General features: G+C 46.2%; 1 protein-coding gene across 2 annotated transcripts in view; it reads right to left on the bottom strand.

The window, feature by feature from the left end:
* Window positions 1-19,578: 19,578 nt before the first annotated feature.
* The window catches only part of slc15a5 (solute carrier family 15 member 5), a 43,760-nt gene continuing 36,887 nt past the window's right edge, over window positions 19,579-26,451 (bottom strand). Inside the window, exons 7-9 of one of the 2 annotated variants that reach the window (XM_038812047.1) lie at window positions 24,212-24,343; window positions 21,406-21,514; window positions 19,579-19,692 (exon numbers count right to left, since the gene is read on the bottom strand). In XM_038812047.1, coding sequence (XP_038667975.1) covers window positions 19,665-19,692; window positions 21,406-21,514; window positions 24,212-24,343 — 269 coding nt within the window. In that variant the 3' untranslated portion in view covers window positions 19,579-19,664. Of the gene's footprint in view, window positions 19,693-20,915; window positions 21,329-21,405; window positions 21,515-24,211; window positions 24,344-26,451 lie in introns of those variants that run through there. The other variant, XM_038812046.1, reaches the window with a different exon arrangement.

Raw genomic sequence — 26,451 nt, 5'->3', positions numbered from 1 at the left:
TATTCTTATTCATTCAATTTGATTAATGCAAATTGGCCAAGGAAGTGTGATTGGCTTAATTGTGCATGATACAAATATTTAAAGCATTCTAGGGTATCGAATCATTTTTGAGTTTTAAGAATTTTACATTGAATATCAGGTTAATACTGTAAATATAACAAACATTGGTAAATGTTGATAGAAATTTTATTCAAAGCTTCCAAACGAAAAACAGTCGAGCTTGTTTTTCTTCGTGTTTCATTTTTAATCTCATAAATATTAAACTATGGTATTTCAGGAGTATTGAACATGAATTTCATTTGAACCAGGCCTTTGAAACCCAAATGTGACCTCTTCCCAGATCGAATAACGTTTTCCATGATTTGTACAGAAGATTTTTCATGTTTAAGGCTTTTGTCATTTAAAAAAATATTACTAGAGAAAAAAAACCCAATTCATTTATACTAGTGAAAAACATTTTTTTTTTTACCATAGTATTTTACCATAGGGTTTTACACCCTCCCTGAGGCAAAACTCTGAATGACCAGCTCAACACCTCTTTGAACCTGTCAACTCCAGTGGTGTTCAGTTTCCATGGTAATTCTTTCTTCTGTGCTGTTTCGAGATGGTTCGGAGTCCATGACTTGCCAGCTCGCGGTCTGAAGTGCAAGGTCAAAGCTTCTCCGTTGGTAACCTACCTCATTAGAGAATTAACAAGAACACTGCATTAGACCCCTTTTGGTCATGGGCATGACACATTCAATACAAAGGTCACCTGCAGTTTGCTCGGCACCTCAGGAGTGCTGTGTTGATCCACGTAAAAGACTTGCTTCTTTTGACTTTTTGGGGTGCGTGTGAGGGGGGGGGGGGGGGGGGGGAACTTAACATACTTCGATCACAAGGAGAGTCTGGCAAGGTAATAAGCCGGCAGATGTCTGTGACAGCCAAGGTGTGAGGTCCACTGACCCAGCTCGCAGCCACTGTGAGCTGCTCCTGCAGACTACACAGCTGTGACTATCGAGTTCACCAGTAGTGTGAAAAAGGCATTTCTTCAGGGTAAGGAGACAAGGCCCAGAGAGGTCACAAGAAAATAAACCCACACGATATATACAATGGGTAGCAATTTCCAGCTTATTCCAGATTTAATCGACCGTTGAACTAACTTTTCCTTCAGCAGGCTGGGTGTCTACATTTTGACATGTGAGCCTGTTACAGTTGGAATGTTCTGTAGCACCTTCTACTTATAGACAATTCCAAAAAGCAAATGGCATTGCTTATGAACTGAAACTGTGTCTTGAGAGAGCATGATCTAATAATTAACCCCACTTAAAATGGTTTACAGGAAAATATGAAATGAAATGTGCCCATGGTTTCCTTCTGATTTAAATGACGGATCATTGGACCACTTCCTACAGGCTAAACTACTGAATGTCTTTATACTTCAACTCAATCTTGAGATAAAACTCATACAGTAAATGACCTACTAATAAAATCTCCCCACTCTCCATTCCCACAAAAAGAATGCATGCAGATGATTACCTGATATTGTCAGAAGTGGAAGTGCTAAAGTGCAAGTTTGATTGTTCATGATTTCAGTTTTTTGATCTGTTTTGGTTCCTGTAGAGATCAAATATTGTGAACTCATTTGTTGTTTCCTTGAACTTTCTATCTTATCAAGCAAGCATCTGGAATTATTGCGGCTGTAGTGTATATCATCTCTTAGTCTATCGTTGAAAGGCTTATAAAGACGTTTCAGGCCGTTGCTGATTCAGGGGTACATGGGTGGGGGCAGGGATGGTTGAACAGGCACTTCATTAACCAATTCAGGTGAAATGGCCCCTGACAGTATGGTGTACTAGACCACAACATAGAGATAGCCATCCATTTGAGAGTCTGAAGCAAGTTCTCGCTGTGCTGTATTGCTGGTGTGAATTTAAGCCATCTGCTTTTGAATTTCCACAGCACGGCCTGGTAACAAGTACATTTATTCTCCATACTTATTGCCTGATTCTTGCGAACCCAATAACCTAGGAGAGTTCCATGTAAGAATGTGAGAAAATGGGAGTGATAGTGAGATGACTCGACCATCAAATTAATCAGGCTTAGAAGCAACGGAGGATACACTTTGGGTCGTAGTCATGTTTCTTCCAATCTGTGTATAAAATTGTAACAAAAGATTAAAGAGGAAGCGAGAAAAGATGGGCTATAAACAAAAGCAATAAGCAGTTTCCATGCCTGTTACTTCTTGGTGAATTTGAATATAGAGAGGCACCACTTTTGCCTGGAGATGTTCAAGGGAGCCCCTGTGCCCCCTGTTTTTTCTGGTGCCAGCATTCAGTACCAGTTGATTATTAAAATAAAAACTCCATGCAGTGTGCATCTGAAGTGCCAAAATAATTTGGTGCAATGGGTTGAATCTTCGAGGTTCAACAATGCAGGGTGTTGTATAAGGTGCATTTTATTTGTCGGCTACCTGTCCTAGGTTCATAGGAATCACAACGATGAAGGAGGTTATCCAGCCCATATGCCTGTGACCAGTTCTCTGCTTCAGAGACCTAACCAAACCCCATCCACCACTATCTTCCGTATGCCTTAACTTGTTCTTTCACTCAATGTTTCCTTTTGTCTCACTTCCACCAAATAAAAGGTGTGGTTATGGGGTACTCACAGAGATCCAATTTACACCTGTGTTTTTGTGGGTTATTTCGGACATTCCTTGTTTTAGTCCCCCACCTACATTTTTCCGTTACGTCAGTGCCGCTTCACGCTCTCGCCTGGAACTGCAAAAATGTCTTTTGCTTCCAATTTCCATCCCTCTCTCACCTTCACATGGTCCGTCGCTTGACATTTCCCTTCCTTTTGACCACTCTGTCCCCTTTTGTGGTGATAGACTGTCTCCCAATATTCATTACTAACCCACAGCTACCTTGTGCACAGCTCCTCACACTCCATTTCCTGTAAGGACCACATCACATTCTCTCAGCTCCTCAGCTTCTGTCCCATAGTTCCAATGGTGCTACCTTCCAAAACAGCGCTTCTGATATGTCTGCCCTTTTCTTGAGCTGAGGCTTCCTCCCCAGTGCTTGTCAGGGTCCTCAGCTGTGGAACATGGAAACAGGAGTAGGCCATTCAGCCCATCCAGCCTGCTCTGTCATTCAATAAGATTATGGCTGATTGGACACTATGCCTTTTTTACACACACTCCCCATAATCTTTGACATTATTGTTAATCAGAAATCTATCAATCTCTACCTTAAACATACTCCAATTAGTTCCACTTCTCTTTAGGATAAGGAACTACAAAGATTCACAAAACTCTAAAGAGATTTCTGCTCATCTCAGTCTTAAGTGACATCTCCCTTATTTTGAAATTGTGCCCCCTAGTTCTAGACTCCCCAACAAAGGGAAATACCTCCTCTGCATCTGCCCTCTCTATTCGTTTCAGTATTTTGTAGGTTTCAATGAGTTCTCTCATTCTTCAGAACTCCAGAGAATACAGGCCCACTTTCCCCAATTTATTTTTATGTCCCACCATCACCGGAATAAATATAGTGAACATTCATTGCACTCCCTCGGTGGCAATAATATCCTTTTGAGGTAAGGGGACCAAAACTGCACACAGTGCTCCAGGTGCGAACTAACCAAGCTGCTGTACAATGAAGCAAGATCTCACTACTACTGTACGCAAATATTGTTGTGATTAAAGGCTTAAATTTCATTAGCCTTCGTAATAGCTTGCTGCACCCACATGTTAGCCTTCAGTGGCCTATGGACAAGGACACCCAGAATCCTGTGTACATCTACACTTTCTAATTGGGAGGACTAAATAGAGACTGGATAACTGCTTTGCACAACATAGAAACTAGAATATCTTCATTCAGTCCTCGTGCATGACCCTGATCTTCCTGTCGCTTGCCATTACAACTTACCATCTTCCTCTCAAGTCCGAGGCAGAGGTAGAGAGATTTGTGTTTGGTAAGTGAGTTAAGGTATTTTGTGTGTGTGTGTGTGTGTCGGGGGGAAGCAGGCAGGAAAGTGGAATTGAGACCACCATACAGCCATGATGTTAAAGATGGAACAGGCTCGAAGGGCCTTTTGGCCTGCTCCTGTCTTCCCATCCGGCTGCGATTCTCCATTCCTGCTGAAAGTGAATGGAGTTTTGGCTGGCGCACCAAATCCTCCGTTCTCAATTGCAGCTGCAAGGGACATGGTCGGAGAATCCAGGTCGGAATTCAGTTATGCAATGTGGCAGCACATTATCTGTTCGTCTCTGAAAATTGGACTTCAGTGCAGCCCGAAGAAGTGGGATGAAGGTCTCTCTCAGCTGCTTGTATAATACTGCACTAAATAATTATAGAGAACTTTCACTTCCCTCCAGACAAGATAACAAGACGCAATTTAGCATTTCACTCCTAAATATTTAAGGAATGGAAAGCGATAAAATGTTGCAATTCTGACTGGAGCAGCTTAAAGAGAGATTTTTGCTGCACTTAACCATGGCAAGAGAGTGATTACCCCATGCCTGGATTTCTAAAGTGAAACAATGTTTTAATTCTAACATTAATATCCCTGACCTATATAAATACAAAAAATCAATGAATAAGTAATACCGTAAACAGGTTGGTATTAACTTTTTGTGTCTTCTTGACCCAAGACGTTTCAAATGGTGCAATATAACACCAGATGATAATTTGAATCGACTTAGATTCCCGTTGAAACACTGAACACAATTATACTACTTTCCTGTGGGAACTGTTTTAGAGGCACTAATGCGTTTATTTTAAATTCAATGTTAAAATAGGCCCCCAGGACTGCTTTGAATGAATCACACATTTATATATGAACTTTGCTGATTGTAATCTCCACCTCCTGTACTTCTGACACTTATATTTTCTTACTCCAAATTGCACTGCATCAGAAAGTTACTCTCTGCTTTATGGCATTGAGTAAGGATGGCTTATGCACTTAACAGCTGCAAGTCTTCAAACACAATAAACTGTTTGCTAAGATAATTAGGGGCAATGGCCTGTTAATCTCACTGAGCTATTGAGAGGATGGATATAACTGAATTCTAGATCTGGGAGAAGGGTGGGAGAATTGGCTGCATCTTCTGTTTCCAGTGGGATCAGGACAGGGTTGGATGTGATTGAAAGATCGCTTTCCTGGAGGGCACCTTATCTCTCATTTGACCTTTTGGTGCTCAGATGGGCTGCTGACCCTCTAAGGTGCCGCCATTTCTCTTCAGCAAGGCAGTTTACCAGATCCCATTCTGGCTCCTGGGAACATCCGACACCAGTAATGAAAGTTGCCATAGTCCCAGAGGACCATAGGCTGCTCTCCCCATTGAGACAGAGAGAACTGATTTGTGATGTTTAACCTGAGGGTCACCACACCTCAGGCGAGGGATAAGGTTGAGTAGACTTTATGGAAACCTCAGCTGGTACGGGAATTGTACCTCCACTGTTAGCATTGCTCTGTATCACGAACCAGCCAACTGAGCTAACCAACCTCTCCTATATGAGCAGCAAACGTAACCTCTGGTTTAGTCAAGGCGTTTTATATTATCTGGGCAAAGGGTTCCTATCCCCAATTTGGAAACCCATCCCCGAAGAATTTGATTCGGTTACTGTTGGCTTGCAGCAATTATAGTTGCCAAGCTGATGAAAAGTTTGAAGAAGTTGCGAGAGAAGTGAATTTTATTTTAAGAGACCACATGTCGATTCAAGGGTGTGAAAAGCAAGCGTAGAAAGAAGCATGTAACCAGAGGATAGTGCAAATCACTGCGGTAACTATCGCAGGAAGAAAGCAAAGTCTGGAAGGGAGAAAGATTGCTTGCTGTAACAGGACCAGCCAAATTCCCCTTTGCTTTGCAATGATCCGAAGGAACTCTTGCAGATTCTGCAAGGTTTGAGGAGTGGGAGGGATTACATAGTTTCCCACCTCACTTTATTTTCTTAACCACTCCGAGATTATTGGTCAGCATGAAGCGTGAAATGTACCCCTGCTTTGTGCAACATGTACTCCGTTTACAAATAGTCCTGCGGCAAATTAAGAGCCCAAAAAATTGACAAATCCCCAGGGACTTGAATAATGGATGCAGAGATAGTGGATGAGCTGGTTACGATTTTCCACAATTTCCCAGATTCTAGAATGTACTAGATGAGAAGTTGGCAAATCTAACACTAATCAAGAAAGAGAGAGAGAAACAGGGAAGTGTAGATCATACAACCTGACATAAGTTATTGGGAACATGCTAGAATATATTATTAAACAAGTCTTAACTGTTATGTTACCCTTGGTAGTAATATATTGTGTTCTTTGTCTCTTCTTCCAGAAAGGTCCGTTGTGTTGATGACAAAGAATCCACCAGTCATTAGATTGAAACAAAACTAATTTATTGTATAACGATTAATTAAATGAAGTTCACACACTCTACTGAGCTATGTTAATAATAAAGTAATATTGAATCTGTATAGCAGTTATCAATAATCTAAATAGTCACTAATAATACTATGATCTAACCTCGTGTTAATTCTATCCAACCTAATCTTCTCCTAGTGCTGTTCTTTTGCTTTCTCCTTCACTAACACTACCCAACATTCCCTGAGGTCTGATTTATATACAGAGAAGTAGTGGTGCCCTCTAGTGTTTGAATTACACAGAGATGTAATAATTAACCATTCACTAACCTGACTATATACATAACATTACATCCCCCTATTTTTAACATTTCTTTCCTATTTACAAAAGGAAAAAATGTATAATATTAATACAATACATTATATGTATATGACTTTGCCACGTGGTGAAAAATCAATAACAAAAATGTTCAACAGGTACAATTCACAAATTGAGTGTCCGGTTTCCTTTTTTTCCTAGTTGACCTTCTTAAACCACAAAGAGGAGACTCAGAGGTTTTTACTGTCCTCTGTGAATCTGCATGAACTTTGGAAGATGTCATTGTACCGTTGAAAATACTTTCATGGAATTGTAAATATGGAAAGATGTTATTGCGTTGTTTGAGTTTCAAAAGTACTCGTCGATTGCGTAGAACAATTGATCCATCAGCTGTTTGAATGTCATAGGAGCGTGGTGCTGCTTGTCAAATAACCTTTGCAGGGGCTGACCAACCTCCATCAGGTATTTTGATCCTGACCGTGTCACCTGGAAGCAGTGTTTCCAGTGTATTTGCATGTCGATCATAGTGCAGTCGTTGTTTATCCCGTTGATGTTGCATCTTTTTATTACAGGTAGATGATCTGGATCAGGTAGTGTAATGAACGGTAGAGTAGTCGTTAATTCCCTGTTCATCAACGATTGTGCTTGGTGATAAACCCGTGGCAAGCGGAGTTGCTCTGTAGTTGAGTAATGCAAGATTCACGTCTGCATGAAAATCAAAAGCTTTGTAAAGAAGTTGTTTCATGATATGAACTCCTTTCTCAACTTTATCATTTGATTGAGGGTAATGCGGACTTAAAGTGATGTGTGCGAAGTTGTATTCGCGAGAGAATTCAGCCCATTCATGACTATCAAAGCATGGCCCGTTGTCAGACATGACAGTGGAATACCATGTCTGGCAAAAATTTCCTTTGTCATTTTTTTTAACAGATCTGGATGTGAGATCTGACAACTTGATAACTTCTGGATAATTCGGAAAGTACTCTATTATTAATGCATAATCACAACCATTTCAATGAAACAAATCAATCCCTACTTTCAACCATCTCCAATGCATGCTGTTGAAGTTCTTCCTTGCATTGTGCTGTTGAAATTTCTTTCATCTTTTGCATCCAAGTACCATATCAGTGATGCCTCGATTGATAGCTGGCCAATACACAGCTTGTCTTGCTCTTCTCTTGCACTTTTCAATGCCAAGGTGACCTTCATGTATCTGGTTGAGTATCATGGGTAAGAGAGACAAAGGTATTACTATCTGATCAAGTCGAAGTAACAATCCATCTACAACTGTTAATTCTGTTTGTATATTCCTGAACTTGGAGCAATGCACTTTTGGCCAACCATTGTTGAGATGGTCTATGATTCTTTGAAGCATTGAATCCTTCTTGGTTTCTTCACGTATGAGGTTCAGTTTCACATCTGAAGCAGGAAGAGTTTCAGTTCAAAGTTGCACTTGAGCTTCTATGTGCTGTATAAATTCATGAGTTTCTTCTTCTGATTTAATTGAACATGATAAAACATCAGCAATTATCAAGTCCTTGCCTGGAATATATATAGATCTGAAGTCGTATCTACGAAGCTTCATCAAGGTCATCTGTAATCTTGGTGTCATATCATTTGGATCATTTTGTATGATATGGACAAATGGTCTGTGGTCAGTTTCAATTGTAAAGGTGGGAAGACCATAAACATAATCATGAAACTTTAAAACACCTGCCAGTAAACCCAAGCATTGCTTCTCAATTTGTGCATACCCTTGTTCAGTTGCTGTCATTGCTCTGGAATCATAGGCAACTTGTAACCATAACGAATTGTCATCTTGCTCTTACAAAACTGCTCCTATTCCGCTCTGACTCACATCAGTCGATATCTTTGTTTCTCTGTCTGGTCAAGGAATGAAAGAAGAGGTGCAGTCGTCAGTTGAGACTTTAAATCGAGCCATTCCTTTTGATGATTATCAGTCCAATCAAATGTGGTAGACTTCTTGATGAGATTTCTGAGAGCAGTAGTTCTGGACGAAAGGTTAGGAATGAACTTTCCTAGAAAAGTCACAACACCTAAAAACCTTAAAATGGCCTTTTTGTCCTCTGGGATTTTTATTCGTGGTATGGCTAATCTTGTCGTTGTCAGGTCACACACCGTGTTCTGAAATCTGGTCTCCAAGGAACTTCAGAGTCGATATACCAAAACTACATTTGGTTCTATTCCGTTTCAAACCAAATTTATGTACTCTTTGAAATACATAATAATCTTGAATTGTATTCTTCTCTTGTAGATGACCATACGATTATATCATCCACATACACGCGTACACCTTTAATACCTTCAATTATCTGTTCCATCACACGATGAGAAATCTCTGATGGCGAGATAATTCCAAATGTCACCCTGTAAAAACAGTACCTACCAAAGGCGTGTTGAAAGTACATAACTTTCTACTGAATTTGTCTAGCTGCATTTGCCAAAATCCTCTGGAGGCATCCAGTTTGGAAAACATTTTAGCGTTAGCCATTTCGCTAGTGATTTTTTTTCTCTCTTTGGTTTGGGAAAGTGCTGTCTCTTAATATTCTTAGGGTCGATGCATATCCTCAAATCACCAGAAGGTTTCTTTACACAAACCATGAACTGACCCAATCAGTCGGTTCTGTGATTCTTGATATAATGCCTTCATTTTGTAATCTGGCAAATTCAAGCTTCAATCTCTCTCAAAGTGGTGCAGGAACGCTTCTCGGCGGGTCTACCACAGGTTTGGCATCTGGGCATAATTGAATTTTGTATCGGTAGGGAAGAATACCCATGCCTTCGAGACATCAAGAAAATGATCCAGAATCCCTTGAATGGCGTCTTGAATCGGTGGTTGAGATGAATCCTCTGAATTCGGTGTAGATCCTTGCAGGGTTGTGCACCTAAGACTGAAGATTTGTCTGAATCAACAATTTCAAATCTTACAGATATCGCTGTGTCATAATTGGTAACTAACAATTAGCAAGATCCCACTGAGGTGTTGGCATTGTCATTGTAGTCTCGCAATTGACAAGTCGATTTATTGACCTTCGGAGTTTGCTTCAGCTTTGAGAAGTCAAGCCTATTGAGCAAATTTGCAGAATTACCAGTATCAAGCTTAAAATTGATTGGAGAATTATTAACTTGAAGTACTGTGTTCCATTCCGTATCAGTGTTGATAGAGTGAGCTATCTTGAGAGGAGACTTCTGTGGTTCCATCATACTTCTCAACGATGACTACGAAGAATGAGTCTTCCAAAGAGTAAGCATCTAAATCATTGGAAAAGTTTTCTTGAAAACCTTCTTCCTTTGTGTCCACACTTCTAACATTAATCTGTTTTGAATTTAAATTTGAATATTTAAATTTGAGAGTGAATCTACACTGAGCAGCGAAGTGGTTGTGTATGCCATATTGTGAGTAAATGTTTCCTTGAGCTGGACTTTTTTCTGAGGGTGGGCGTTTCTACACCTTCCACACATCACCACTTTTACGTCACCACGCACAAAATGTCTTCGCGCATGCGCAAATCGGTCTTCATCCGTCTCGCATCTTTTTGAGAAGTGAGCATGTGTAGGATTAGAATGCGCATGTGCAAGATGGCTGCCATCTGCAACGCACATCTTTTTCATCTGCAACACTGCCTTAACACATTCTACCTCAAGGTTCGTTTTCACGCCCTTTTCTCGGAGTAAAATGTAATTATACTGACTTTTGGATAATTGATGCAATCGGTACATTTTGATTGCGTTTTCAAGCTTGAGATCTTTCTGTCTAACAGATCTAGTGTTCCATTATTAATAAAATGCATGGATTTCTCCCAGCATTACCAGAGCAAAAACAAATCACCGGTCCAGATCTTATCTGTTATTCCTAGTTCTTTGTGTACAGTTGGATACTGTAAGAACAGGATACATTCAATACTAGATCATTGTCTGCGCACCACTTTGAGATGCATTATTTTTGTTCATGGATTAGCAAAATCTGCTTAATTGCACTCTATATTGCACTGATGACTTGATCTATGCATCTTTTTTATACTGTAGTGGAGCACAGAGACAGGGAGAGAGAAAAGGTAGACATTGGCGCTTCTCCTGTTTCCAGGTCCATAATCTCACCCTCTTAACCCTCTCCCTCACATCCTTTGGGTGCCCAGAATTGGGAATCATAATTATAGTGGGGACAAACTGTGAATTGACCATGATCAATACACCAGGGTAACCAGGCGAGGGTGGGGAAGTGGGCTTAGGTACGTTGCTCTTTCAGATGGTCGGTGCAGACTGGACTGAATGACCTTCTCCTGCATGTAAGGATTCTATGGATAAGACATCCAGGTTTAAGTGACTTATATGAAGAAAACCAGGACCGAGCTAAGGAGTTGGGTTTAACCAGCACAGACCTTGCATTCCCCTCTTGTGGTGCACACTGGTCGAGATGGCCCTGGCAGAATTCATACAAAGACTGGAGTGGGAAGCAGGTTGCCTTTCAGCCTGGATCTTCCTCCTCTTCTAGTCGGTGTGTGGAAAGGTTTTTTTTGAGGGAGGATGGGATGAGACGGTTTGTGTGTGCCTGCACCGAGCAGCCTGTGTATGTGTGTGTGTGTTCCTGCAACGAGCAGCCTGTGTGTGTGTTCCCACTCTGAGCAGCCTGTGTGTGTGTGTGTGTGTGTGTTCCTGCACCGAGCAGCCTGTGTGTGTGTTCCTGGACTGAGCAGCCTGTATGTGTGTGTGTTCCTGCACCGAGCAGCCTGTGTGTGTGTGTTTCCACACCGAGCAGCCTGTGTGTGTGTGTTTCCACACCGAGCAGCCTGTGTGTGTGAGTTCCTGCACCAAGCAGCCTGTGTGTGTGTGTGTTCCTGCACCGAGCAGCTTGTGTGTGTGTTTCCACACCGAGCAGCCTGTGTGTGTGAGTTCCTGCACCAAGCAGCCTGTGTGTGTGTGTGTGTTCCTGCACCGAGCAGCCTGTGTGTGTGTGTGTTTCCACACCGAGCAGCCTGTGTGTGTGAGTTCCTGCACCAAGCAGCCTGTGTGTGTGTGTGTGTTCCTGCACTGAGCAGCCTGTGTGTGTGTGTGTGTGTGTGTGCTCCTGTACCGAGCAGCCTGTGTGTGTGTGTTTCCACACCGAGCAGCCTGTGTGTGTGTTCCTGCACTGAGCAGCCTGTGTGTGTGTGTGTGCTCCTGTACCGAGCAGCCTGTGTGTGTGTGTTTCCACACCGAGCAGCCTGTGTGTGTGTTCCTGCACCAAGCAGCCTGTGTGTGTGTGTTCCTGCACTAAGCAGCCTGTGTGTGTGTGTTCCTGCACTAAGCAGCCTGTGTGTGTGTGTGTTCCTACACTGAGCAGCCTGTGTGTGTGTTCCTGCACCGAGCAGCCTGTGTGTGTGTGTTTCCACACCGAGCAGCCTGTGTGTGTGTGTTTCCACAATGAGCAGCCTGTGTGTGTGTTCCTGCACCGAGCAGCCTGTGTGTGTGTGTTTCCACACCGAGCAGCCTGTGTGTGTGTGTTTCCGCAATGAGCAGCCTGTGTGTGTGTGTGTTCCTGCACCGAGCAGTCTGTGTGTGTGTGTATATGTTCCTGCACGGAGCAGCCTGTGTGTGTGTTCCTGCACCGAGCAGTCTGTGTGTGTGTGTTTCCACACCGAGTAGCCTGTGTGTGTCTGTTCCTGCACGGAGCAGCCTGTGTGTGTGTTCCTGCACTAAGCAGCCTGTGTGTGTGTGTTCCTACACTGAGCAGCGTGTGTGTGTGTGTTTCCACACCGAGCAGCCTGTGTGTGTGTGTTTCCGCAATGAGCAGCCTCTGTGTGTGTGTGTTCCTGCACCGAGCAGTCTGTGTGTGTGTGTTTCCACACCGAGTAGCCTGTGTGTGTCTGTTCCTGCACTGAGCAGCCTGTGTGTGTGTTTTTCCACACCGAGCAGCCTGTGTGTGTGTGTTTCCACAATGAGCAGCCTGTGTGTGTGTGTCCTCTCACACCGAGCAGCCTGTGTGTGTGTGTGTGTGTTGCCTCGCCGAGCAGTCTGTGTGTGTTCCCGCACCGAGCAGCCTGTGTGTGTGTGTGTGTGTGTGTGTGCTCCCATATCGAGTGATGCGACCAATAATTCACTCAGAGACACGAGTTGAAGTAAACTGTGGCTTTAATCGACTTACAACTGAGCCTGCCTGCGACTAGCTGAACTGAAGGCAGGCTCGCAAGACCGCAGCACTTTATACTTCCGGTTGTGGGTGGAGCCATGGGCGGAGCCACGGGCGGAGCCCTGTACATGCTCCTCACCTCCCCCTGTGGGCAGAGCCGTGCAACGGCTCACAGATGGAGCCCACAGGGACACAGTGATATTCAGTGTGAATTTATGTTATACATTCACCACATCGAGAAGCCTGTGTGTGCGTGCCTGTGCTCCCGCACCGAGCAGCCTGTGTGTGCCTGTGCTCCCGCACCGAGCAGCCTGTGTGTGTGTGTCTGTGCTCCTGCACCGAGCAGCCTGTGTGTGTGCCTGTGCTGCTGCACCGAGCAGCCTGTGTGTGTGCCTGTGCTCCTGCACCGAGCAGCCTGTGTGTGTGGGTGCCTGTGCTCCCGCACCGAGCAGCCTGTGTGTGTGGGTGCCTGTGCTCCCGCACCGAGCAGCCTGTGTGTGTGGGTGCCTGTGCTCCCGCACCGAGCAGCCTGTGTGTGTGGGTGCCTGTGCTCCCACACCGAGCAGCCTGTGTGTGTGCCTGTGCTGCTGCACCGAGCAGCCTGTGTGTGTGCCTGTGTTCCCGCACCGAGCAGCCTGTGTGTGTGTGTGCCTGTGCTCCCGCACCGAGCAGCCTGTGTGTGTGTGTGTGTGTGCTCCTGCACCGAGCAGCCTGTGTGTGTGTGTGTGTGTGCTCCTGCACCGAGCAGCCTGTGTGCGTGCCTGTGCTCCTGCACCGAGCAGCCTGTGTGTGTGTGTGCTCCTGCACCGAGCAGCCTGTGTGTGTGCCTGTGCTCCTGCACCGAGCAGCCTGTGTGTGCCTGTGCTCCTGCACCGAGCAGCCTGTGTGTGTGGGTGCCTGTGCTCCTGCACCGAGCAGCCTGTGTGTGTGGGTGCCTGTGCTCCCGCACCGAGCAGCCTGTGTGTGTGCCTGTGCTCCTGCACCGAGCAGCCTGTGTGTGTGCCTGTGCTCCTGCACAGAGCAGCCTGTGTGTGTGCCTGTGCTCCTGCACAGAGCAGCCTGTGTGTGTGTGCCTGTGTTCCCACACCGAGCAGCCTGTGTGTGCGTGCCTGTGTTCCCACACCGAGCAGCCTGTGTGCGTGCCTGTGCTCCTGCACCGAGCAGCCTGTGTGTGTGTGTGCCTGTGCTCCCGCACCGAGCAGCCTGTGTGTGTGTGTGCCTGTGTTCCCACACCGAGCAGCCTGTGTGCGTGCCTGTGCTCCTGCACCGAGCAGCCTGTGTGTGTGCCTGTGCTCCCGCACCGAGCAGCCTGTGTGTGTGCCTGTGCTCCTGCACCGAGCAGCCTGTGTGTGTGTGCGTGCCTGTGCTCCTGCACCGAGCAGCCTGTGTGTGTGTGCGTGCCTGTGCTCCTGCACCGAGCAGCCTGTGTGTGTGTGTGTTCCTGCACCGAGCAGCCTGTGTGTGTGTGTGTTCCTGCACCGAGCAGCCTGTGTGTACGTGTGTTCATGCACTGAGCGCCCTGGTGTGTGTATGTGTGTTCCTGCACCAAGCAGCCTGTGTGTGTGTGTGTGTGTTCCTGCACTGAGCAGCCTGTGTGTGTGTGCCTGTGCTCCTGCACCGAGCAGCCTGTGTGTGTGTGCGTGCCTGTGCTCCCGCACCGAGCAGCCTGTGTGTGTGCCTGTGCTCCTGCACCGAGCAGCCTGTGTGTGTGTGTGTGTTCCTGCACCGAGCAGCCTGTGTGTGTGTGTGTGTGTGTGTGTTCCTGCACCGAGCAGCCTGTGTGTGTGTGTGTGTGTTCCTGCACTGAGCGCGCTGGTGTGTGTATGTGTGTTCCTGCACCGAGCAGCCTGTGTGTGTGTGTGTGTTCCTGCACCGAGCAGCCTGTGTGTGTGTGTGTTTCCACACCGAGCAGCCTGTGTGTGTGTGTGTGTGTGTGTATTCCTGCACTGAGCGCCCTGGTGTGTGTATGTGTGTTCCTACACCGAGCAGCCTGTGTGCGTGTGTGTGTGTGTGTGTGTGTTCCTGCACTGAGCGCCCTGGTGTGTGTATGTGTGTTCCTGCACCGAGCAGCCTGTGTGTGTGTGTGCCTGTGTTCGCACACCGAGCAGCCTGTGTGTGTGTGTGCCTGTGTTCGCACACCGAGCAGCCTGTGTGTGTGTGTGTTCCCGCACCGAGCAGCCTGTATGTGTGTGTGCCTGTGTTCCCACACCGAGCAGCCTGTATGTGTGTGTGCCTGTGTTCCCACACCGAGCAGCCTGTGTGTGTGTGTGTTCCCGCACCGAGCAGCCTGTATGTGTGTGTGCCTGTGTTCCCACACCGAGCAGCCTGTATGTGTGTGTGCCTGTGTTCCCGCACCGAGCAGCCTGTATGTGTGTGTGCCTGTGTTCCCACACCGAGCAGCCTGTATGTGTGTGTGCCTGTGTTCCCACACCGAGCAGCCTGTGTGTGTGTGTGTTCCTGCACTGAGGGGTGCGGGGCCAGGGGGGGGGGCGGTGCTGGGGGGGGGCAGGGGCGGTGCCGGGGGGGCGGGGCCGGCGCGGGGGGCGGGGGGGGGGCCGGAGGGGGGGAGGCAGTACTGCACAGCCCTGACTGTGGAACTACTGGTGGTTCGGGGGGGCCGGAGGGGGGGAGGTGGGGCGCGGGGGGGGGGGGGGGGGGAGGGGGGGGGGGTGGAGGGGGGGGGCGGAGGGGGGAGGGGCGGAGGGGGCCCGAGGGGGGGGGGTGTTGTGACCACCGGCGAGCCTGGATCCATCTGCCATGTTTGTGCGGGGCGGCCTGAGGGAGGGCGGCCACCGCGCATGCGCTGGTTGGCACCGGCCCAACTGCGCATGCGCGGGACCCGCACCTTGATGACACCCCCTAGCACATGGCGCCCCGGGCGACTGCCCGAGTTGCCGGTACCTTGAGCCGGCCCTGCCTGTGTGTATGTGTGTTCCTGTACTGAGCGCCCTGGTGTGTGTATGTGTGTTCCTGCACTGAGCAGATCTTCCACGACTATCTCTGGCATCCCTCGCCAGGGTCTTCGCCAGGGCTTTGGCATCAGTGGTTAGGAGTGAGAGGGTCTGTATGACTCACACTCCATTGGGTCTTTGTCTTTTTTAAGGGGCAGTGATATCGAGGCCTGTGCCAGCATGGGCGGCAGGGACCCCATCGATAGCGAATCATTAAACATCTTCGCAGGTGCGGGGCCAGTGCTGCTATTAACCTTTTTTAGAAGTCCATCCGAAATCCGTCTGGACCCGATGCCTTCCCGGCCTGCATGAAGTTAATGCCCTCCATGGTTTCTCCCAGATCTAGAGGTGCTTCCAGTCCCTGCTTTCGTTCCTCCCCTATAACTGGCATGTCCAGTCCATCGAGAAACTGTCTCATCTCTGCGTCCCTTTCCAGGGGCTAAGGTGTACAGCTCTCAGTAGTAAGTAGCAAAGGCCTCATTGACCTTGCTCGGCTCCGTGACTAAACTCCCATTTTGATCTTTCACCTGTACTTTTCCCGTGCCTGCTTCCTCAGCTGGTGAGCCAGCAGGTGACTGGCCTTGTCTCTATGATCTTAGAAGGTCCCCCCCCCCCCCCCCGTGACTGATGGAGTTGGTGTACCACTTTCCGAGTGGAGAGCAGGTCAAATTCCATTTGTAATTTTCTCCTCTCCAGCAGTAGTTCCACAGTCGGGGCTGTGCAGTACTGCCGATCCATCTCCAATATGGAATCAATCAGTCCTTGTGTGGCGCTAACAATTGCACACAAAAGACTCAATAAGGAACAAGAGAGGCTTTATTACAGTGAGATGCTATTCCTCTGGCTGCAGCTGTAGAATGGCATCTCAGTGAAACTCATGCATATTTATACTGCTCCCTGGGGGCGGAGCTAGCCGGCAGGGGCTTACCAGCAAACCTGTAACACAGGTATTGTCATACATCCCCTAATGCACGCACACTCAAATATACAGTGGTAGAGATCACCACACCTTGCCAAGCCACCCTCCCCTTCCTGTCCCTAAGTGGTCTATATGCTATTATTTCCCCCTTATCACCGCCTTCAGAGCCTTGCAGAATGTGGAGGGTGATACATCCCCGTTCTGGTTGCAGATTACCTACCTGTTGATGGAATGTCATATTCCTTCACAGAATGCCTTGTTGTTGAGGAGGGCTATGTCCAGCCTTCAGTGGGTTGGGGGGGGGGGGGGGGGGGGAGAGGAGGGGGTGGGGGGGGGGGGGGGGGGGCTGAGCCTGACCTGTCTCCAACCTCAAACCCACAAGGTGTGATGCGTGGTTGGAGATCACTATTATGGAGTATTCCACCCCTACCATTCCTGGAAATACCAATTTCCCAACTACAAAGAATTTGATGCAGGAATATATTTTGTGGACTTGAAAGAAGAAGGAAACTCTTCCCTCGGGTATATCAATCTTCATGGGTTCAGTCCCCCCTTCTGCTCCAAAAAGGCTTTCAGCTCCCCTGCCCTCGCGACTATTTCCCTGATTTGGGGCTGGATTTGTCCGTGCGTGGGTGCTGTGCACAGTTGAAATATTCCCCCAAGTTGAGTAGGTGGGAGTCTATGTCGGGGATTTCTGCCATGGTCTTTTTGATAAGACCTGTGTTGTCCCAGTTATGGCCGTGCACATTCACAAGCACCACTGGAGTCTCTTCCAGGACACCGCTGACCATGACGTATCGTCCCCCTGGGACTGTGACCGTAGTCGTCGGCGTAAAGGACATCCTCTTATTAAACAGTATGGTCACCCCCCAGCCCTCGTCATGTAGCATGCCTGGCATGTCTGTCCTATCCAACTTTTTCTTAACCTCAGTCAGTCCTTCTCCCTCAGGTGTTTTTCTTGGAGGAAGACTATGTCAGCTCTCACACTTGGAGGGCCGAAAGGCCTGTTCCTGTGCTGTACTGCTCTTTTCAGATGGGCGAAGACTCTGGATCATTTCACTGGGCCGTTCCTGATGACTTTCCTGGTGACTATCCTGATAGGGGGCTTATGTCCCCCCCCTTCCCCCTGCGAGGTCAACCAGACTTACCTCGTGGGCGTGCTCCTGCACTCCAGGGTTTCCCTATGTTTGGGCTAACCAAGATGGCCACCATAGCTTTCTTTGTTCCAGTGCCTCCATGTACACCTGTTATAACCAGCCTTCTATCCTCCCCCTCCCCTACCTTTTCCCCAATCTCCCCTAGCACTCCCCACCCTTTCTATCCCCCCTTTTGCCAGGCACTTTCTCCCTCTCGGGAGCTGGGTCATGGCCCCTCACCTCTCTTACTTCCATGTACCAGCAGATTTGCTAGTATGGTGGTCACCTTCGGGGAGAGGGGGGGGGGGGGGGAGTTCCCTCCTCCCTGATGTACCATCAATTGAACGCGAGACGAGTTGCTGAACAAAAGTATGGCTTTAATCTACTAGTTGTTAGCCCTGCGGTCGATTACAGTATGAGGACGACCGCCGGGAGTACTGGGTATTTATACCCCACCCTGGAGGCGGGGTTAACTCAGCCTCTCGACCAGTCGGGGAGCCGTCACATGACTGGTCTCAACCAACCGGTCGAGAGGCACATGACCGACCAGGGCCAATGGTAAGCCAGTGTTCTGCACCAATGGCAGGCAGCTATGCTAATCATACCACCACACTCCCCTTCGCCTGTTTTGTTGCCCCCCCCCCTTCAGCTTTGTGTCTTTCTAACCTCTACCCCCTCCCTAGGAAGTGCAAGTGTTCCTTACATTGAATGACAAAAAGGCAACAGATAAACTTCAAAAAAGCAGAAAACAAAATTTGGACTGATAGTGGAAAACTGGAAGCAAGCACATTGTTCGTGGTCTGCATGTGTCCATCACTGCTGAAATCCTAGCCTGTGCCCATTTTTCCTGACAAATTTGCGTGTTTTCCCCAGGGTGTTAAAGTAATGTTCTTTATTGGCATATGTCACCCAAAGTTCAGCCGGGTGCAGCATCTCAAACCGTGCCTTACTCTTGGCCAGATCGGCCCCTATGTCCTGACAGATTCTGATCATGTGACCTTGCCCAGTTCAGGATCCGCTCCTTACCTTGGAATCCGTGGAGCTTAGGGATAATCGCCCTCGGTTGTTTTCTCGTTTTGAGCCTTTCGCGAGCGACCTGCAGGCCATGTCTACTTCTGGGGGCTTGGGAAGGTTTTCACCTCCGACCAGCATTCCCAGCACCTGTTTAATATATGCTGTTGGGTTTCTGCCCTCCAATAGTATGAGAGATCCACTTTCTCTGCCCTCTCTAACACTCCGGTTGCCTCAGGCCTCACCTCTTCCTGGCCGCCTCATTCCCCCATCTTGATTCCTGTAGTCCTTTAGTGGGCTGGTGCCTGCGCAGGGGGGTGAGAGCATGGCCAAGGGTGGATTACATCACCTAGAATGTGCCCTACTTGCCAAAACTAATGGCCACGGACTCGCCCTCTTGCTGCAGGACAAGCGGATCTCAAGCGCTGGAACTTTGTCGCGGAGCACCTGCTACACACTCCTGTGTTCGAGCACTTTGAGGTGTGAGGCGGCCACTGGAAACGGGGGGGGGGGGGCTGCCCAAGCCCCACCCCCACAAAGGCAAGGTTCCAGTGACAAGCACAGCGTGCACCTCCCTCACCGGCCCTGGTACAGAGGTAAAGCTGCAAATCGAAGAGCAAACCAGATTTGTGTTTTGAACTGAAGAACTAATAGTGATGTAATACTCTTTAATCACTGTAGTGTTTTGCCTTTCTGCACAGATGCCTCATCTTAAATACATCTTAGATGCACCTATGGGATAAGTGAACGGGGGCACTTGTTCTGATCTATTTTTCTTTGTGTCTAGATTTGTGGTGCTGCAAACTAATCACACTGTTTTCTGGCTTCTCCTGATAGAGTCCAGCAGCTGTGAACACAATTTGCTAGTCGTGCACTTTTCCTCCGGGATACCTAAGGAGAAAAAAAAAAACAATGCATAGAAAGTTCCAGGTCACAATTTCATCATTATTTATGAAGGAAAGTCTTGAACTCTTTGACCACTGCAGCTTTCTCTTGAGTGTTGATGAAGGCACTGAAGAAACTATTCTTTTCGGGAACTCTGATGGATTAACAGCAAACTGACCCACCCCACAAGAAAAAGGTCCCATTAGAATGTTGTCTGTGTAGCTGTGTTTCTACATTTCAGAAAAAAAAGACAAGTAACTAATGGTCACAGCGCCTAGACAAACAGAAACTGACTGTAATAGTAATTGATCCAACCACTCACCCAGAACAGTAATTAGCACTGAGTGTAAATGGAGTGTGTCTTTTGCATTTAAGAGTATTCTATCTTAGCTCCAGTCATTGTGAAAGAACTAATAATAATACACTTGTGAACGGCATAATTAATAAAAATTTGTCTTTGAAACTGAATGGACTCAACATTAGCAGAGAGCACCTATAAATTCCACATGCTGAAAATATATTGGTACCAGCTTTGAAATAGATTGCATTTATTTTTACCTTTTTTCATCATTGCAATATTACCCAAACCTTAAGTAATTTCTTAGATTAAACTTTTTTGCATTCAAGAAATGGACCACTTTACATAAGGAAAGCCAGCGGCAAATGAAGTATTCTTTTTTGTGTTAAATTGTACAAGTATACACAAAACTTACACATTGTTACTTACACAAATATTTAATTTTCTTTCATTTGTAAAATTCCAAAACAATTTCATTTGAATGCTCGAACTAAAAAGCTGAAGGCAAGAGCAGAACTCTCATCCAAAATGTTCCCAGCACGGTGGCGCAGTGGTTAGCACTGCTGCCGCACGGTGACAAGGACCCGGGTTCCATTGCGGTCCCAGGTCACCGTCCATTCTGAGTTTGCACATTCTCCCCTTGTCTGCATGGGTCTCACCCCCACAACCCAAAGAGTCTGCACGTCCTCCCTGTGTGTGCGTGGGTTTCCTCCGGGTGCTCCGGTTTCCTCCCACAGTCCAAAGATGTGCGGGTTAGGTGGATTGGCCATGCTAAATTGCCCGTAGTGTCCTGAAAAGTAAGGTTAAGGGGGGGTTGTTGGGTTATGGGTATAGGGTGGATATGTGGGTTTGAGTAGGGTGATCATTGCTCGGCACAACATCGAGGGCCGAAGGGCCTGTTCTGTGCTGTACTGTTCTATGTTCTATGGTGGATTGGCCATGCTAAATTGTCCCGTAATTGGAAAAACTAAAAGAAAAAAAATCAAAACGATGCCAGTTTCTTCTGGAGAAAACTGATACTTGAAAGTAAGTCAACAAGAAACAAGTGAATACTAAAAAAAACTTGACACACATAGTTCTATGAACAAATACCAGATGTCCATCCCCTAATATATTTTATGGCAGTAAAAATTGAAGCGAATCGGGCTGTCTCCTTCAATGCAGGTAATGCCAGCACTACCCACTTTGAAAATGTGCTCTCAGAGAGCTATGCCCCCAGGTTAGAAGTTGGGGGAACATTCCAGAACACTGTCGTAGAATTTCAGAGACTTTTCATGTTCCATTAACTTTTCCAGAAGTGCTCCTTTGACATATCGGTCATCTTCCTGTTGAAGGTCCCTGTACCTGCGTGACGAGGCAAAGATATTACTTGTCTGCAATGAAGCAAACGAGAACATAGATATTCCTCTCAATGTAAATACCTGTGAGAAATTTGCCAGAATCCCAGAAGATTTAGAAGCATAAACGCAGCCATGAGGAAAAAGAATGTGTCCAAATTCCCAGCATTCAGATTATTTGGAAACCAATCACCTGAACGGGAAATAGCCAAAGTTAAAGGAAGCAGCAAATGTAATGAACCAATTTAATGGATCCAGCCCCAATCAGAATGAATCGCACTTTTATCTGTATATCACACATTCAAGGAACACCCGTTGTTAAAGCTGTGCTTGATAAAACCTGCCGGATTCCAGTTATTTTTCTGCATAATTTTGATTCAGAAGACACCTCCAGCCAAGAACAGTTGAAACAATTAACAAAGAAAATGTACGATCTGGTAGAAACCTTTTAATAATGAAAATACCATGAGCAAAACATTTCCTTTATCCAATTATTCACATTAAGCAAATGCTGCAAAGTATGTAGGGAATGAATCAATGCCTGAGCAAATGTTCTTTTAAATGAATGTTCCCATTAACAAGATGCTCATTAACTCAATGTATGGTACTTAAACTGACAGTCCCTCTGAAAGATGGAATTGCCATTTAAAAAAATTAGACATTTAAAAAAAATTATATATAAAAAAAATTGGCATATACATCTTTGCACTGTGAGTATTTTGTCTGGTTTAAGTAGCTTTTTTTTTTGTTAAAGCGGATGCATTAATAATCAGGTTTAATCCAGGTTCCTTTAACCGCAGTACCCAGCTGTAGGGGTAAAGGATGGTGTTATAACTAGGATAACAATTTAGCTTGATAAGATAATACAAAGGGTAGTGATCAATTAGACAATGCTGACCAATGGAATTCTCCAGGGGTATCTGTGAATGCTTATAAATGATCTTGAGTAAAGTATTAAAAAGTCTAAATTTGCAGATTGTGCCAAATAGTGGAGGGAAGATTGGAGGAAACGCACAATTCAAAGCAAAATAAAAATCGTTACAACTTATATTGATAAATATGAGGTCGCAGGATTTGTACTAAAACTCTGATTATAGAGGATACATAATTAAATACGATTCCCAACATGATCAAAGTATAACACCTTACTAAATACTGACATTATTTTCACAATGCATGGCGCTGTAGTACCAACAGTTAAAACAACGTTGAGGTCTTTAAGTAGAATCAGAGGGAGTGTTGTTGGCAGGCATTAGCAAGACCACATTAAGAATATGGTCTGCAGCTGAGCCACTCTGCCAAAGATAGAAGTTGAAGGAAAAAAAGCAGCCAAGATGATCCTAAGTCTTGACTCTACCGGTTATGAAGGAAATTCATAATACTCCCTCCGCGAAAAAGACAAAGGGGTATATTAATCGATTTTGAAATATGAAATGTGTGTGGGTGAGATCTAGGGTCGTGGTGGGGGTAGAAAGCAGCAAAGGTTTGAGTGATAGAATGAGCTGAACTCCATCATCTTGCTCCTAATGTTAGTTTGGCTGAGTGGCAGAAATCCTCTCTCAGGTTCGGAGGCTGTGTGTTTAAGTTGAACTAAACGACTTGAGCATATAATTCAGGTTGACAGTTCAGTGCTGTAACAAGAAAGTGCTGTCTATTGTTGGAGGCTTCCACCGACTGCTCTGAAAGGTCCAATGGCACTTTTCTTCTCTCCCCCCCCCTCCCCCCCCTGACAAGCAGGGGATTCTCCTGATCTCCTGAGCAACATTTATCTACAGCCACTGAAAATAGCTTTATTTCTCACAGTTCTTGAAACCCTGCTGAACACAAACTGGCTGCTATATTTTCCACAAAACAACCAGGAAATGAAATGAAATGAAAATTGTTTATTGTCACAAGTAGGCTTCAAATGAAGTTACTGTGAAAAGCCCCTAATCGCGGCTATGAAGCTCATTGGGATATCCCAAGGATGTGAAAGGTGCGACCTTAATGCAAGTTGTTTCTTACTGTTTCTTCATAGTTTTTTGACTTTTCGTTTTTGAATGTAAAATGATTGATAACAAAATGTGATAATAGATGGCTCTGGCCTCCTACAGAGGATGTCCTGGTCTCCTGCCGAACGTGGTCCATTATCAAAAATGCTTTGCAAGCCATCTATCTGATAACCATCTGAGTAATTATTCACATTTTAGTTTTAATTGAGAGATTACACAGTGATTTATTAATGTGGGTTTCTCAATATACAGATTCTCAGGATACCTGGTCAGTGATGTAAATGTCAGTTAAGCAGCTTTCAAAGCCCAAGCAACATTTAAATGCATATCTCATCAAAGTTTCAAGGTCAACATTGTTTGGTGTACAAAGTCAGAGGAGAGTAAAATCAGACGAGGCATAAAGTTGAGATTTGACCCTGACTGGTAACTTTCATGTCAGGTGCGCTGTGTTTGAATTAGCGCGAATGTTTCTACCTGGACATTGCAACAATTCAAAAACTTTGCAAAGTTCCTCTGCCTCCATGTCTGGCCCCACGAGAAACGTCTCACCAGACAGCCTGTTTATGCAGTTCCACCATTTATCTGGCGAGCTGAGCAAAAAGGGTCCTCCAAACGTTTCCAAAGACAGAAAACAGACTTTATCAAAGACAACAAACACAAGTTTCTGACGACAGAAGAAAGATCTCTGAAGCTCAGTTACATGATCTTTATACCTGATCGCCTACCAAGTGTATGAATATAATTATAAGACCCTCGTGCTCACTCATGTTATTCACATTGTATCATAGGCAAATTTTATTTGTGTTAAATTATGGTTTTTAACTGCACATAGTGATTCTGCCCCCCCCCCCCCCCCCCCGCCCCCCTCCATGTGCCTTCCTTAAAAAAATTGCTCTCACCTCCAGATACTTGGTAGATGATTTGAATGATAATTGCTCCCACAAAGCAGCCTGCGCCATTGAAGAGAGTCATAAACTGCATTGCTATTCCTTGAATGCTCTTTGGAGAGAGTCTAAATGTAATCAGTGTACCTGTAAACAAAGCTAAGCATTAGACTCAACCATTTAAAGTAACTAATTTACTTTCAGGGTGCTTTCAACGTCATGGAATATGCTGATTCTTTTTCATTGATGCTGACTTGAAATAGTTTAATTAATATTTGTATTTTAATCAATTCTTTTGAACGTATAAGCATTAGCCAACCTTTTATTTCTTTTTCAAACAATATTTTATTGGAGGTGTTTTCAAATATATGCAGATCAGAAATGAGCAAATAACGACAGTAAACTATACACAATTAACACTATTATCCCAACCACCCCCTCTTTTTACACCCAGCGTTCCCCCTAAAACCCAAACAAAACACAAAGAACTGCCCCCCTGCCTCCCGCCATGCCGACATGTTAATGCCTCTTAAAGAAGTCAATGAACTGTCACCACCTTGTGGAGAACATCTCTTCTGCCCTCCCGTATTGCAAACTTGATTTTTTTCTAGGTGGAGGAACTCTGCCAAGTTGCTCACCCATGCCCCCATTTTGGCGGCTCCGGGTCCTGCCAGCACTGCAAGATCCGCTTCCGGGATTTCAGGGAGGCAAAGGCTACCATATCAGCCTCCCTCCCAACCTGCACTCCCGGATCCTCCGACACCCCAAATATCGCCAACCACGGGCTCAGTGCCAACTCAACTCCCCAAATCCTCGACATTACATTCGCAAATTCTTTCCCAAACCCCTTCAACCTCGGACATGCCCAAAACATACCGACACGGTTCGTTGGACTCCCTGCTCAATGCCCATAACTATCTTCCACCCCTCAAAAATAAAACCGGCTCACCCTAGACCCCGTCATATGGGCTCTATGCTCCACCTTAAACTGTATGAGACTCAATCTTGCATATGGCGAGGACGGGTTTATCCTCTGCAGAGCCTCACTCCACACAGCAACTTCTATCGCCCCTCCCAACTTCTCCTCCCACTTGCGTTGGACCTCCTCCACCAGGGAGACCTCCGTCTTCATCAGCTCCCTTTATATATCTGACACCTTGCCCTTGCCTATCTCATCCCTGGACAGCAGTTTGCCCTTTAGCACTGGAGGTGGCAGCTGCAGGTGTGGTGATCACAAGTTAACTAGATGCAATACAACTGAGCAAACACTAGAGGGAGCACGGGAGAGCCATATAAATACACCGGGACAGGAAGTGAGGACACACTTCACAGAAGGCAGAACTGATAGCAGGACACAGACAGGCAGCATTTGAGGTAGCCGTATGTTAAGCTCTGAAGAGAGAACGAATTCACAATAAAGCATCTTCTCCACATTTGAGACTACGAGCTTCATTAAGACACGAGGAACAACACAGCAGGAACAAACCCACCTCTTTCCTCACGAAGTCTCTCACCTGCAGGTACCTGCCCCATTCCCCTTCGGCAGCAAGTACACCTCCTCAAGGTCCTCCAACTCCGCGAACTTGCCCCCCACAAACAGGTCCAAAAATTACTCTATCCCCAACCGCCCCCAACCCCTAAAACACGCATCCAGTCCCACTGGAACAAATGTATAGTTGCCACAAATCAGTGCCCAAAGGAAATGCCTTCCATCCTACAGTGCTGCCGACATTGATTCCCCAAATCCACAGAGGGAGATCTGAGATGATGTGTGGCCGGAGAAATCGCAAGGAGCGAAAGCCACAGGGCGGCCCACTGTCCCACCCAGGGTAGGCATCAACCCAGAGCCCGCACTTTTCATTTGGAACAGCCCGGTGATGAATGCAGGCAGCTGCACTGCATTGCGGCTCCCAAAGCTGCCCCCATTCGGATCGCCATCCAGGTAAACAGTCACCCTCTCATAATGGAATTGGACATGGGAGGCGCAGTCTCAGTTCTAGGTCAACAAACGTTTGAAAAAATTTAATCATGGGTACAACAGTTGACTTTATGCGATACAGAGGTCAGACTGGAAACCTACACAGGGGGGAGGGAGCACTTGCCATAGCTAGGGCCACAAAGGCCCTGGTGATTTACGGGCAGCAATCTGTAAGACTGCTGCCGATTGTGGTAAAGGGACAAGGCAGCAGACTTCTCAGATGAGTACTGGAGGCCTCTATGAAGTGTTGGGGAAATACCCCAAAGTTTTCCAAACC

Source organism: Scyliorhinus canicula, chromosome 11 (genome assembly GCF_902713615.1).
Source record: "Scyliorhinus canicula chromosome 11, sScyCan1.1, whole genome shotgun sequence".
NCBI lineage: Eukaryota > Metazoa > Chordata > Chondrichthyes > Carcharhiniformes > Scyliorhinidae > Scyliorhinus > Scyliorhinus canicula.
Note: the sequence above shows the minus strand (reverse complement) of the source record. Positions and strands in the feature narration are given on the sequence as shown.